The 12,692-nt window shown below is 46.4% G+C and overlaps 1 protein-coding gene across 2 annotated transcripts in view; it reads right to left on the bottom strand.

Annotated features, from left to right (window-relative positions):
* EGFR (epidermal growth factor receptor) overlaps positions 1–4,914 on the bottom strand; it is a 157,318-nt gene extending 152,404 nt beyond the window's left edge. For both annotated transcript variants that reach the window (XM_059482203.1, XM_059482213.1), the window contains exon 1: positions 4,707–4,914. In XM_059482203.1, the coding sequence (XP_059338186.1) occupies positions 4,707–4,815 (109 nt within the window). In that variant the 5' untranslated portion in view covers positions 4,816–4,914. The remainder of the gene's footprint in view (positions 1–4,706) is intronic.
* Positions 4,915–12,692: the final 7,778 nt, after the last annotated feature.

The raw sequence follows: 12,692 nt of genomic DNA, 5'->3' as shown, positions 1-12,692 counted from the left end.
TGTTGCTCAAGCTAACCTCGAGGCGAGTGCGAGACAGACAACTATCCCTGTCACCACAGCCACTGCTGCTCCAGTGCTCATCGCAGGCTCACACCTCCCACAGCTGCCACAAAGCAAATGCAGGAGTCAGAAAGTGAGAACGATCCTCCCAAATAACAGCTCTGCTGCATTTCCTAATAACTTTCTCTTTCTGACAAAGCCAGCCATTTCCCAGCCAAGTTGGATGTGATTCTTGTGCCAGATCAGCCCAGACTGACAGAAGTTCATTTTCCACTAGTAAGTAAATGTCCAAGGAGAGCAGTACAGCAGAACAGGGGTCTGAGAAATTATAAACACAATTAGAAGATGCCTAATGCAATTCACACAATTCCAAAATGGCAATTATTCTATCTAGCAAGTAATCTTTTTACAGAATTTGACTAGTCTAGATTTATAAAGTTTTGTCAGCCAGGTCACCCCAGGAAGTGTTCCTAATATAGAACAGCCAGAAGATGTTTTTGTGAGTACAGCCTGTTCTGACTCCCTCAAATAAAAGTTCTACAAGTCAAATTTTTGTTACACAAACACTTTTGCAATACAGATCCAAGTCTAACATGAGATATAACACAAGTTCTCATACCTGTTAATGCTGGTGCTTATAACATAACATACTGACACCAATTTTGAGTGTCAGTTCTTTCTGGGATAATCCACTCATACACGGTGTGACTGTACTCTCTGATGCACACACATACTACTGAAACCTGGGCTAGAGCAAGAGTTTGTAGCAACATCAACAGTTTCTATGCAAAACCATTCCATGAAGGTACTGTCATCCTCCCAAAAATGAAGTAAACCTTCCACCAGGCTTGTTTCCGAGGAGCTATTAAGCAAAGGCAGTTTGTGCTCAAGGAAGATAAGGACACTTTCTGAAGGAACTGGTTTGGCTAGTCAGCTATCTTGCTGCTAAAGCCAGCATATCCCAGCGATTTCAGTGATACATGGATACCTAAATGCAAAAGTCAGCCCTGAGGACCATAATGGCATTGTGCGACACTCCCCAAAAATCTCTCTTTATAAATTAACAAATAAATTACAACTGACTACTCTGATTGTAAAGTCTCCAGGGCATTGATCTTGATTTCCTAATTATCTGCAATTCTCTTAATATACTCTTGATGCAAGAAATAACACATTTGTATTTAGTAGCACTTCAGCATTTAGTCTGCTCACTACACACACACACTTTGCTGAGAGGCCAATCTCCCTTGTAAAATTTTGCACATAGTCAAAATATTTTGCAGATTACCTGAATAAAGGAGATGATTTGCTAGCATTTTACCTTCCCTTCACTGCTCTTAATGATGAACTTTGGTTTTTGTTCTCCACTGAGGCACTGGAATAAAAGCAGCTCTACACTCAACACTATTTATTTATTTCTATTATCTCAGCAAATTGGGCCGTATCAGTATCTAAGTTTCCATTTCTCTAACTGTATTTACCATCATGACTGCACTGATTCATTTTAGTTTGCAAATCCAAAAATGTTTGGTCATTTACCAAGGAAATAGAAAATAATAAATGGTTGTATAGACAAGACCTCACATAACAAATACCTACACAAACATACTACCAGCTCCTGTCCACACAGAAAATTCTGCTTGTGTCAGTGGTAATACAAACACAGGAATGAGAGAATAGTGTACCAGCTCTCCCAGGACTTTAACAGGAGTATGAGGCATCCTTCACCTGGTACCAGGTAGACAGAGAACACTGCTGACTCCTCAGCCACCCTGCGGATGTGTGGGCAGCCCCCTGCTCCTGGGAGGCCCCCATCGCAGGCACAACTCACAGGCTCCTGACAGACCTCTGCTCCACAGAGCAGCAGCCAGGTTACACTGGAGTGCACCTAAAAAAGCACTGGATGCTTGCACAGAACTGGATCAAGCTCTGCACAATCCACAAAGACTCCTCTATTTGTAGGCATCTGTCACGAGTGAGCATGGAATAATACACAGTGCAGAAACTACAAGACAATACTCAACATAAATACACACAGAGCCCACACGTAAACACTGCACAGGATACCAGACAAAAATGTTTTACTTCACATAGACATGAACACTTGGATACCCTTAAAGAAATCAGAACTCTTTGTATAAGTCTCACGGTACAGAAAGGTACCACAGCCCATTCCGGCAGCTCCGAGCCGCCTGGCACGGCTGCCTGCACACTCCCAACACGGAGCAGCACACTCCCATCCCACAAGGGCTGCAGCTACAGATCAAAACTACAGATATAAAACCAATATATAGCAACTAAAAGCAATTTGCTGAACCGTAGCACTGTCACTGAGCACTGGCACACAAAAAGAACACGGGTCAAATGCATCCAGTAAGTGGCATGCCAGCTATCACAGTATTTATCGCAGGTACCACCAAGCAGGCCTCCTGGGCACATTAGTGGAAATCTGGATTAGTTCCACCGTGCTCAATGTGGGCCAACATCAGAGCAGGTACACAGAGGTGGGTATTGATCCCTGTGATGAGAGTACTTCACTTTTGAGCAATGCTGTTTGGTTCTAGAATATATTAAATTAGGCTTGTTTGTATCTTAATGATTACAATGTTACAATAAAACCAGTTTTTTCTCATCCATCTTCAAGAAAATTAATTCTACAATTTTGGGAGAAGATACAATTGTATTTAAATTTCCATTCAGACATTATGTTGATAGGATGTTTTAGGCTGATTCTGATGTTCTTCTAACAGCTGCCCAGGCACCTTTTCTTTTTTTGAGACCACTCCATTTGGTAACAGAACAAATCAGGTTGAAGTTTTAAGTGTCATTTCACATGCAATTTGAACTTGCAGAAGTGTTGCATATATTGATGACAGCAAGCTTCCTCTCAGCATTTCTCTGAATTCTGATGTTAGATCTTATCATTTGACCAAGGAGGCGGTCCCGAACATACACTGATCCTCTGCTACCTGCTGGACCTGTTGCTTCAAATCAGTAATGCACAATTCTCAGACGCTGCTTCATTTTGTGCCTCTGAGTAATATCCTTGCTTATCTTCAAGTGTGGGGAGAAGTTAATGAAGTCCAATCAATTGATTAGTGCTTTCTGAAGAAATCCTTCTGCCTTCACCTCTGCCACTGAGCCTCCAGCTCCTACCAGAGGAACAGTTACTTGCTGACACAACATCCTGAGAATAACCTCCATTGGATTTATCACGTAGCCATTGATTATTTAGTTATCACCAAAAAACTGGCAACCTCCTAAGCTTATGAGACAAAGAATTAAACCTTATAAACAAGGTATTTCTCCTCACCCTTAGCATACTATACAGGGCATGTGCACCTGAGACTGCACCTCAAAAGACAGGCAGAGCAGATGGGAGGCACTTTACTTCTCATCACCTTCAAAGGGTGAGGGAAAAAAAAATAAATGAAAACCAGGAAAGAAAAACTGCCCATGTTACATCAACAACAGGTATGAACTTGATTTCTGGAACAAGAGAATCTTTCCGCTTTTTAAAGGTTGTGCAACTAGTTCTTTTGGATGGGGTGTTCCTCACTTTCAGGGCGGCTTTACAGTCCACAGTCACGAAAGACTCTAACTCAGTTGCTCTAAGCCATGCAATCAGCCCTTCTAGAAAGTAATAGTTCCCTTCTCCCGCTTTTTCTTTAAAAAGAATGAAAGGAAAAAGAAGAAAAACCAAACCACCCAAATGTGCATTTTTTCCTCTGGCTGGCAGATTTCCAAGATTAAGAGGACTGCTCTCCGGCTGGAACAGCAGCCGGGGCCTGCTCTCCAAACTCACAACAGAGAACACCACACACAGAGAAAATGTGACGGGTCTGACGGGCCAGAAACGTCTTCTCACCCTCTGAGAGAGCTTCTCCCATGAAGAAGGAAAGCCCGAGCCCCCGCGGCAGCCCCACGGCCCGGCCCCACAGCCAGCCCCGCCGCGCCGTTCCCACGCACCGCCGGGACGGGACGGGACGGGACGGGACGGGACGGGACGGGACGGCGGCTCCTTCGCGCCGGGTCGGGCAGGGATAAATCGCTGCTCTTTCTGATAGCTGGGGAATCAGAACCCACACGAAGTTCCGCTTTTATTCAGTCACCCCCTCCCCAGGTGTATACCTCCTTCTACTATTACTACGACTGTTTCTGAGCAGGACAAGCGGAGGTGTCCGGGTCAGAGCGACAGCGGGTTGGTGACCGGAGCGGCGCTGACTCGGGAGCCCAGCGGCTTCTCCCCGGTGCCGGGGAGCCGAGAGCGACCGTGCCGTGCTGGGCTGAGCCGGGCAGTGCTCTCCGGGGAGCGACTGGGAAACGTGGGAAGGGGGGAAGAAGAAAAAAGAAACACTAAAGAAGAGAGGCACAACCGATGAGATGTGCCAAGGCTTATTCCCTTTTATTTCCTCCACCCCCACAAAAGAAAATAAGCCAAGAATCAGGAAGTCAGGGCTGCGTGATCGCTGCTATAGGTTTGGTTTTCTCCGCATTTCTCCCCTCTCTCTGTTTTTGGGGTGGGATTTTTGTTTTGATTTGTTGTTTTTTTCTTAGGGAAATGAGTAGTTGGGACTTTCCCTCCGCCTCTCCCCACGGGAGGCCGCGGCACGCAGCCGCCCGTAGCCCCGGCTCCCTGGTCCGCCGGTGCGCAGCCGGCAAAGAGCGGCGGGAGCCCGCACCCCCCCGGCCCCCCGGTCCCCTACCTTTCTTTCCCTCCACGGCGAGGCAGAGAGCGAGGCGCCCCAGCAGCAGCAGCACCAGGACAGCGGCGCCGCGGGGCCCGGCGGCAGCGAGGGGGCTGCGGCCGCCCATGCTGCGGGACCGCCGCTCCCTCGGCGGGGCGCCTGGGGCTCGGACGGGACGGGCGCACGGGGGGATCCGCGGAGCCGCTCCTGCTCCCCTCTGCTCCTGTCCCGCGGCAGCGATCCAGCGATCAGCTCCTCTCCGGCGCTCTGCCCTGCGCGGCTCCGAGCAGCATGCTGGATCTGGATGGAGGGCGGCCGTCGAGGGCTGCGAGCACACGTGCGTGCCCCGCTGCGGGCGGGCTGCTGCCTTCCTCCTCCTCCTCCTCCTCCTCCTCCTCCTCCTCCTCCTCCTCCTCCCGCCTCTGCTCCTCCTGCTGCAGGCGGCGGCGGGCGCACGAGGGCTTGCGGAGCGGCTGGAGCCGGCTGTGGGACGGGGTGCGCCCGGCTGCGCTCTCCACTCGGTCGCGGAGCGCAGGGGCTCCCTCTGGGGACGCCAAGGAGGAGGAGGATTGGGAGGGAGCAAGGAGGAGAGGGGAGGAGAAACCGGCAGCGCCGGCCCCGCCGAGGTGGAGAAGGGGCGGGCTCCCCACCTGTCCTGGAATATCGGATGAGAGAAGGTGGGAGCGGGGGTAGTTCAGTCGTTCCTCCTTGCTCGGGAGGGTGTGTGTGTGTGTGTGTGTGTGTGTATTTTCTACTTCCCGGCAGTTTCTGCCCGGCAGCTGCCCAAGGCATGACCGTGCCTTTGCGGCACCGCTCGCAGAGAAGCGGCGTGGCCCTCCCGCAGCTCCTGCCCTCCTGTCGGGGATGGTGGGGAGCAGAGGCTCACAGCAGCGCGGGTGTCCCGGGGGGTGCAGCAGAAGCGCTGTCCCGGCCCGTCCCTCAGGGAGAGCCGCGTTAGGGCCCGTCCCGTCCCTCTGGGAGAGCTGTCCCGTCGCAGCGCCAGGGAGAGCAGTGCGGGCCAGGGAGAACCGAGGTGTTTCACTGGGGAAGACGCTCCGAGGTTCGATCCAGCCCCAGGGGCGCATCGCCGGGCTCCGGCCTCCTTTCTGCCCCCTGAAATAGTCGGAGCCCTCTCGGCCTCTGCGAACAGTCCTGCTCTCCTTCTGGTCATTTTGCTCCCAGTATTTGTAAGGCCAAGTGTGTGCGTGGAATGAAACATCGCAGATTTAATTTAGCGCGTTTAGGTCACGGATAGCAGGGTCCGTGTGTGCCCATAGCGCTTCTGTTCCCCTGGCGCCAGCGCTGAGAAAGGGCTCCCCCGCTCCCCGCAGCGAGTTATTTAATAAACATAAAGTAACACAAGTGTTCCTGAGGTGCTCCAAGTACATCCACAGACTTTAAGCGAAAGAGTGCCTGTATGGTGCTGCTTTCCGTCAAGAGGAAAACCCAAGCTATTCAGGATTCATTAAAATATTCCTAGGTTTTTTTTTTTAACAGGCTGTTTCTCTGGAAAGTGGCAGGAAGCACTGTCTTGTCACTCAGGTATGTAAATAGGACACAGACGTGCCACTTGTCTCTTGGGCTGGGGTATCTCCGAGTAAGTCATGATTCAACACTCAAACCTGCTGAACGCTGGTGGCAATTTCTTCATATAGCTCTTCTGAGGGCTTAGGTTACACAGTCAATAGGATGTGAAGACTTAAAACTGCTGTGATTAAGTGGGAACTCCAGAACGAAACCAATAATGACATGAGATTTGGGAAATTCCGTGCTAAATGACTGTGACTGTCGCTGGAGCACAATAGATTGCAAAATAGTCACTGAGTGCACCTTGACTTTTCTCTGTTATGCCTGTTTCTCTGAGACATCCATCGCCCTTCTCGTACCAGTCAAATTCCTCTGTAAAATCTTTTTTTTCCCTGATAGTTTACCCAGCCGCTGTCCTAACTAGGCAAAGAAAACTCCCATCCCGTTTACACATCCTAGCACAAAGCCCCATAAGCTGCATTACAAGACAGCTTTCACATGCTGTAGCTGCCATTCTGGTTCAATTATATTTTGAAAATAATGTGAAAGGTGTACTTTGAAGTAAACTCAGACATTAACAACATCTGAGGAACTCTATTAATGTGATTGGTTTCATGGATGTAACTGAGGGCAGAACCTGAGCTTACAATACATTATTAGCACAAATTTGCTTCAAAGATTCTCACACAGTGCAACTTCATAAAGACTATGTGTATATGGTTAATTTTAATTCATTTAGACAAATAGGAGGATCTTTAAAAGTGAGAGGCACCTAGGAAAAAGAGATCAGTTTCTAGGGAGATAAGATTTGCAAAGCATCCTCAGCACACACCAATGATTACAGCTTGCATTATGATAAAGGAAATGCAATTAAGACAACCAAGAAATGAACTTCAAATCAGTTCTGTAGGTAAATAATAAATAAAAATGTGCCTCTAGACACACACACTGGGTATCAAGCTACCAAAACAGAAGGTAATAGGATTTTTAAAATCTAGAAAAAGAAAGGATTCAAAGGGAAAATGAAAACCAAACTAAACATAGGAAAAAAACAAAAACATTTTTGCATGTGAATTCAGTGGAGAAACTGGTCCAAATCTTGTCCTAACATGCTGAAGAACAAATACTTGCTTTGCAGAATTTTTGTGATTCTACCTGATATACTGAGCAGGAACATTTTATACTTGCTTCACTCCCCCCCTACCAGTCATGTACTGCCCTGACTTAAACAGACATAAATTCAAGTAAACTGAACACCTCCTTCGTTGCTGACACGGTGAGCAAGGTGAGACTAGGCAAATTCCCCTTTAAATTCTTTCCCATGCTGCAGCTACCCACTACAGGAGATCTCATCTGCTGCTGGCAGTGCAGCACTGCTGAAGGGGCTGCACAGCAAGCTGCTGTAACTTCTGTCCTCCCACCTCCATGAGCACAAATGTGTTACTTTTGTGCCATTGTGCTCTGCTTGCCAAGGTCATGAGACACGTAAAGGAACTCTAAGACTGAAGTTTGAGAAGCTTACCACAGGCAGGAATTTCAGGCCTTTTGTACTCAACTGAGCAATTTCTGAAATGGTTTGAATTCAAACATGACATTTTCCCTAAACAGCTGGTTACATACCCAGTGCTGTTTTGGTATAAGTCCTTCAAAGCCAACATCAATTTTACCAAGGGCGTGCAATATTCATGTTGCAAAATTTTATTACTTATTACTGGCTGCATGTGTGCATGGATCAAAGGTCATGGAACAAAGGTCAACCTTTTGATCATCAATTTTTAAATTGATATTTCATAATGAAAATACTAAACACAACATCTGTCTTCAGCTTTCTTTTGATTTGCTTGCTTTATCGTATGTGTGTATATATATATATATGTATATATATATATATGTATATATATATATGTATGTATGTATGTATCTTGTCTTCTGTATATTAAACATAAACATGCTGATCTATGAAGTGGAGATAATGTAATCTGGTAGTTCTTCCACATGAACATACTTCTGCATTGCAAAATTTGACTCACCACCACTTGCCTGCACCACTGAGCTGGTTACTTTGCCACACATGGAGAGAAGTAGCTGTAAGAGGATGAATAATTGGTTTCCCTATCAGTGGAAAAAGCAGGATTAATTCTCCTATCTCTTCCACATTTCATGCAAACAAAATAGAGTTTCAAAATCTTCTCAAGCGTAAAAAAATCCTTGATGCTGGATCCTTTCCTTACATGAAAAAAGAAGTTTTGGTTTTTATTATCCACAAAGGGTCAGCATTTGCTGCTCAAAAAAATTTATCAGCAACCATTCCTCAGTGGTGATGCTGTTCTTCTCTGTGGGTTGTGAAAGTGGTTTTAAAGGGCAGGCCTTTTACTGGAAGAGAAGAAATGGAGATGAATTAGCGGAGTTTTACAATCCGGCTTGCTCAGATTTTGCATGGTGTTTGAGATTGTCAGCATTGTATTTTGCATTGTAGTTTGTGTTCTATGACTGCTCACTCAGGTTTTAAAGCAAGGGCTGAGATAAAAATTCATAGAGCTTTATGGCACTTTGCATGTTGAAAATATTGCACACACATTAAGTAATTTATCTTTGCAAATCTCCTGTAAAGCAGGTTAGTAGCTATCATTTCCATTTTATAGATGTAAAATAATTTGCCTTGGGCGGAGCGTTAGTGGTAGAGCGAGGGTTATCACTCAAGAGCTCTATTTAAACCTTGGATCATGCTGTTTCTAGAGGGTGTCCCTGATGAAAGTGGATGGATTTTTACACAGATTATCTTTCTCTCTTTGCTTAACACTGTTCACAGAATCACAGAATATGCCGAGTTGGATGGAATGCGTCAGGATCATCGAGTCCAACTCCTGGCCTTGCACAGGACACCCCAAGAGTCACACCATGGGCCTGAGAGCATTGTCCAAGCACTTCTTGAACTGTGTCAGGCCTGGGCTGTGACCATTTCCCTGGAGAGCCTGTCCTAGTGCCCAACCACCCTCTGGGGGAAGAATCTTTTCCCAATATCTGACCCAAACCTTCCCTGACACAACTCCAAGCCAGTCCCTCAGGTCGCTGGTCACCACTGATCACCACAGAAAAGAGATCAGTCTCTGCCCCTTCTCTTGCATTCATGAGGAGATTTTAGCAGCAATGAGGTCTCCCCTCAATCTCCTCAAGGTTAGACAGACCAAGTGACCTCAGCTGCTCCTCATACAGCTTCCCCTCACGGCCTTTTACCATCTTTGTTGCCCTCCTTTGGATGCTCTCTAATAGCTTTGTATCTTACACTGTGACACCCAGAACTGCTCCCAGCACCCAAGGTGAGGCCTCCCCAGTGCAGAGCAGAGCAGGACAATCCCCTCCCTTGCCTGGCTGGTGATGCTGTGCCTGATGTACCCAGGACACGCTTGGCCCTCCTGGCTGCCAGGGCACTGCTGGCTCACATTCCACTTGCCATTGACCAGGATCCCCAGGTCCCTTTCAATGGCACTGCTTCCAGCATCTCATTCACCAACCTGGCCATACATCCTGGGCTGCCCCATCCCAGATGCAGAATCCAGCAGTTTGTTTGGGTTTTTTTTTGTTTGTATAGAAGCACTTCAAAAGAACAACACCAACAAACACAAGAGTGTTGAAATTAAGCCTTAATTATAATAAATTGCACAGTCAATATTTCAACACATGACCAAGGTGTTATCTCAGGAGGGTTCCTGTTCCTTAATTTTTTTTTTTTATATCTGCATTATATTTATCTATCATCTTGGTCACGAAGTTCACTGTGACATTTTTCAGCAAAACTCTCTTAAATCAGGACTTTTAAAATTATTTAAAGTCTGTTAGGGATTCACAGCACTAGCTTGTACATTAATGAAAGTAGGCAACCAAAAAAAATCAGTTTAAAAATAAAACCTGTGTGGCTGTAGTGTTTTTTTCAGGACCCTAAGATTAATTTTATCCATTGCATGGGAGAGAGTGTGAGACATCAATTTTCTGAATTATGGCTTCTCTTTGAAAAGATCCCCAGGTTTTGTCCAGTATAAAGCAGGGGAAAAATAGTTTTGTGCATTTTGATTAACATCTGAAGTAATTACAAGAGAAAAAAAGGTATGGCAAATTCTTTCAGTATTAAAGATAAACACAGCAATTGATAAGATAAACTGAACAAGGTTATCAGGGTTTCATAGGAATAACCACACTGTATTGACAAAAGTATTCTGATTTACTCACTGTATAGTTGTTCTTCGCCCTCTAGCAAAATCTCTGCTGAACTCCTGAGGAATGTGGCACCTCCATTGCCATCTAGGAGATAATTTCAAAGGGTAGACTGCATTTCCTGCTTAAAAGCATCTGTCATTTTGTGGTTAGTAACTTCACATAGAGCCTACTGTGGTTTTTCACAAACTTTAACAAGTACCAAAAATAGGCATTTCTTACCTCAATAGGTTTTGCAGTCTGTGAGGGTAAGGACATAAGGACTGATATCATGATGGAATGAGGTATATGATGTACAAAATCTTTGTAACTAAACAGCACAAGTTTACATAAAAACAAGCTCCTGCCTTAATTCTTTACTTTGTTGAGGTGACTTATACCTGGATATTAGTATGATACATATATTATTTCATTCAACCAGAAATCATACAGCTCTGTATGATTGCAGCAAATACAGTTTGAGCATGATGTCAATTAATGAGATGTCAGTGGAAGCAGAGCTCACCCAGGATCACAGAATGGGTCAGATTGGAAGCGATCACAGTGGGTCACTCGGTCTAGCCTCTCTGCTCAAGCAGGGTCATCCTAGAGCAAAAGGCACAGTATTGCATTCAGATTGTTCTTTAATATTTTCAGTGAGGGAGACTCCACAACCTCTCTGAGCAATGTGTTGTGGGCAATCTGCTTGGTCATCTACACAGTAAAGAACTTCTTTGTCGGAACTCAGCACATCCCCTTGGATGTCCAGAGTTGCCGAGAACCTTGTCGGGGGGCTTGGAGACCCTGGCATGCTGCCCAGAACGCCTGGGGATTTGATTTTAACCCCTGGAGCAAGTTACCAGCTTTGTATGAGGACATGAAGGTCACACAGGTTTGAATAGTGTAATAATAAAATATTCACAGAGTGAAAATGTAGATTTTAGGATTTTTGGTATGGGGGTTATGGGGACAAGATGGAGGAATCAGTGTGTGTCTAGTCCTTCTTCTTTCTTCTTGTTCTCCATTTTATGCTGTGATGTTGGCACTTTGAGATTGGTTTAAAGTGGAAGTGCACTGTCTAACATAGGTGATAGGTATTGAGAATTAAGAGTAAATATGATATACGTAGTTTGTAGTATAAAAGGACGATACCGCCTTGGGGGCGGTCAGAGTGCTCATGGCTGCCTTGCTGAGCAGATCTCGGCTGGGCAGAAAGAAAATTTTATAGATAAGAATTAATAAACAACGTCAAGACTGAAAAGTGAAGAGTCCAGCCTCGTTCTTCAGTTGCGCAGGCTGAAGCAGAGACATCCTACGCATCACGGGGCAGCAAATATCAACAGCCGACCCGAGACTTCTTCTTACTCATACGCAGATGGAGTTTCCTGTGCATCAGTTTCTGCCCATTGCCTCTTGTCCTATTGCTGGGCACCACTGAGAAGAGACTGGATGCATCCTCTTGGCACCCTCCCTTCAGACATGTACATGCATTCATAAGGTCTCCTCTCATGGGCAACATGGTTCATGGGGAGCTTGCTGTTCACCAGGACCCCCAGGGCCTTCTCCACAGAGCTCCTTTCCAGCAGGTCAGCCCCCAGCCTGTGCTGGTGCAGGGGGACACTATCAGAGCACACTGTAGAGTTATTCAGGATGGGTGACTAGTAATGCTAGGCGTCTGACTATGAACACTAATACTGCTAATTGCATTACTCTCACTGTCTGTTCTGCGCTTTATGCCCTTGCTCACCTAATTCCTGACCCACTGCACAGCCTGTCACAGCCCATGTATGTCCACAGTGACAAAGAGATGGGGAAAACAAGGCATAAGCCCATGCCACGAACTTTAACTCAGGAAGAGTAAAAGTGCCAAGAAGTCAAGCTCAGGTGGGGTGATTGGCTTGGGTTGGTTGTGTTTATCCTGCACCTTCCCTTTCCCCTTCCCTTCCCTTCCCTTCCCTTCCCTTCCCTTCCCTTCCCTTCCCTTCCCTTCCCTTCCCTTCCCTTCCCTTCCCTTCCCTTCCCTTCCCTTCCCTTCCCTTCCCTTCCCTTCCCTTCCCTTCCCTTCCCTTCCCTTCCCTTCCCTTCCCTTCCCTTCCCTTCCCTTCCCTTCCCTTCCCTTCCCTTCCCTTCCCTTCCCTTCCCTTCCCTTCCCTTCCCTTCCCTTCCCTTCCCTTCCCTTCCCTTCCCTTCCTTCTTCCCAGCTCCCACACCAAGTTCAATGCCACATGCAAATAATGCAAGTGGTTGCCCACAATACTGTCTCCTTAGGTGTTTGTAGCACATTTGAGA

Source organism: Ammospiza nelsoni, chromosome 1 (assembly GCF_027579445.1).
Source record: "Ammospiza nelsoni isolate bAmmNel1 chromosome 1, bAmmNel1.pri, whole genome shotgun sequence".
Lineage (NCBI taxonomy): Eukaryota > Metazoa > Chordata > Aves > Passeriformes > Passerellidae > Ammospiza > Ammospiza nelsoni.
The sequence above is the reverse complement of the archived record's forward strand: the minus strand, read 5'-3'. Positions and strand labels throughout refer to the sequence as shown.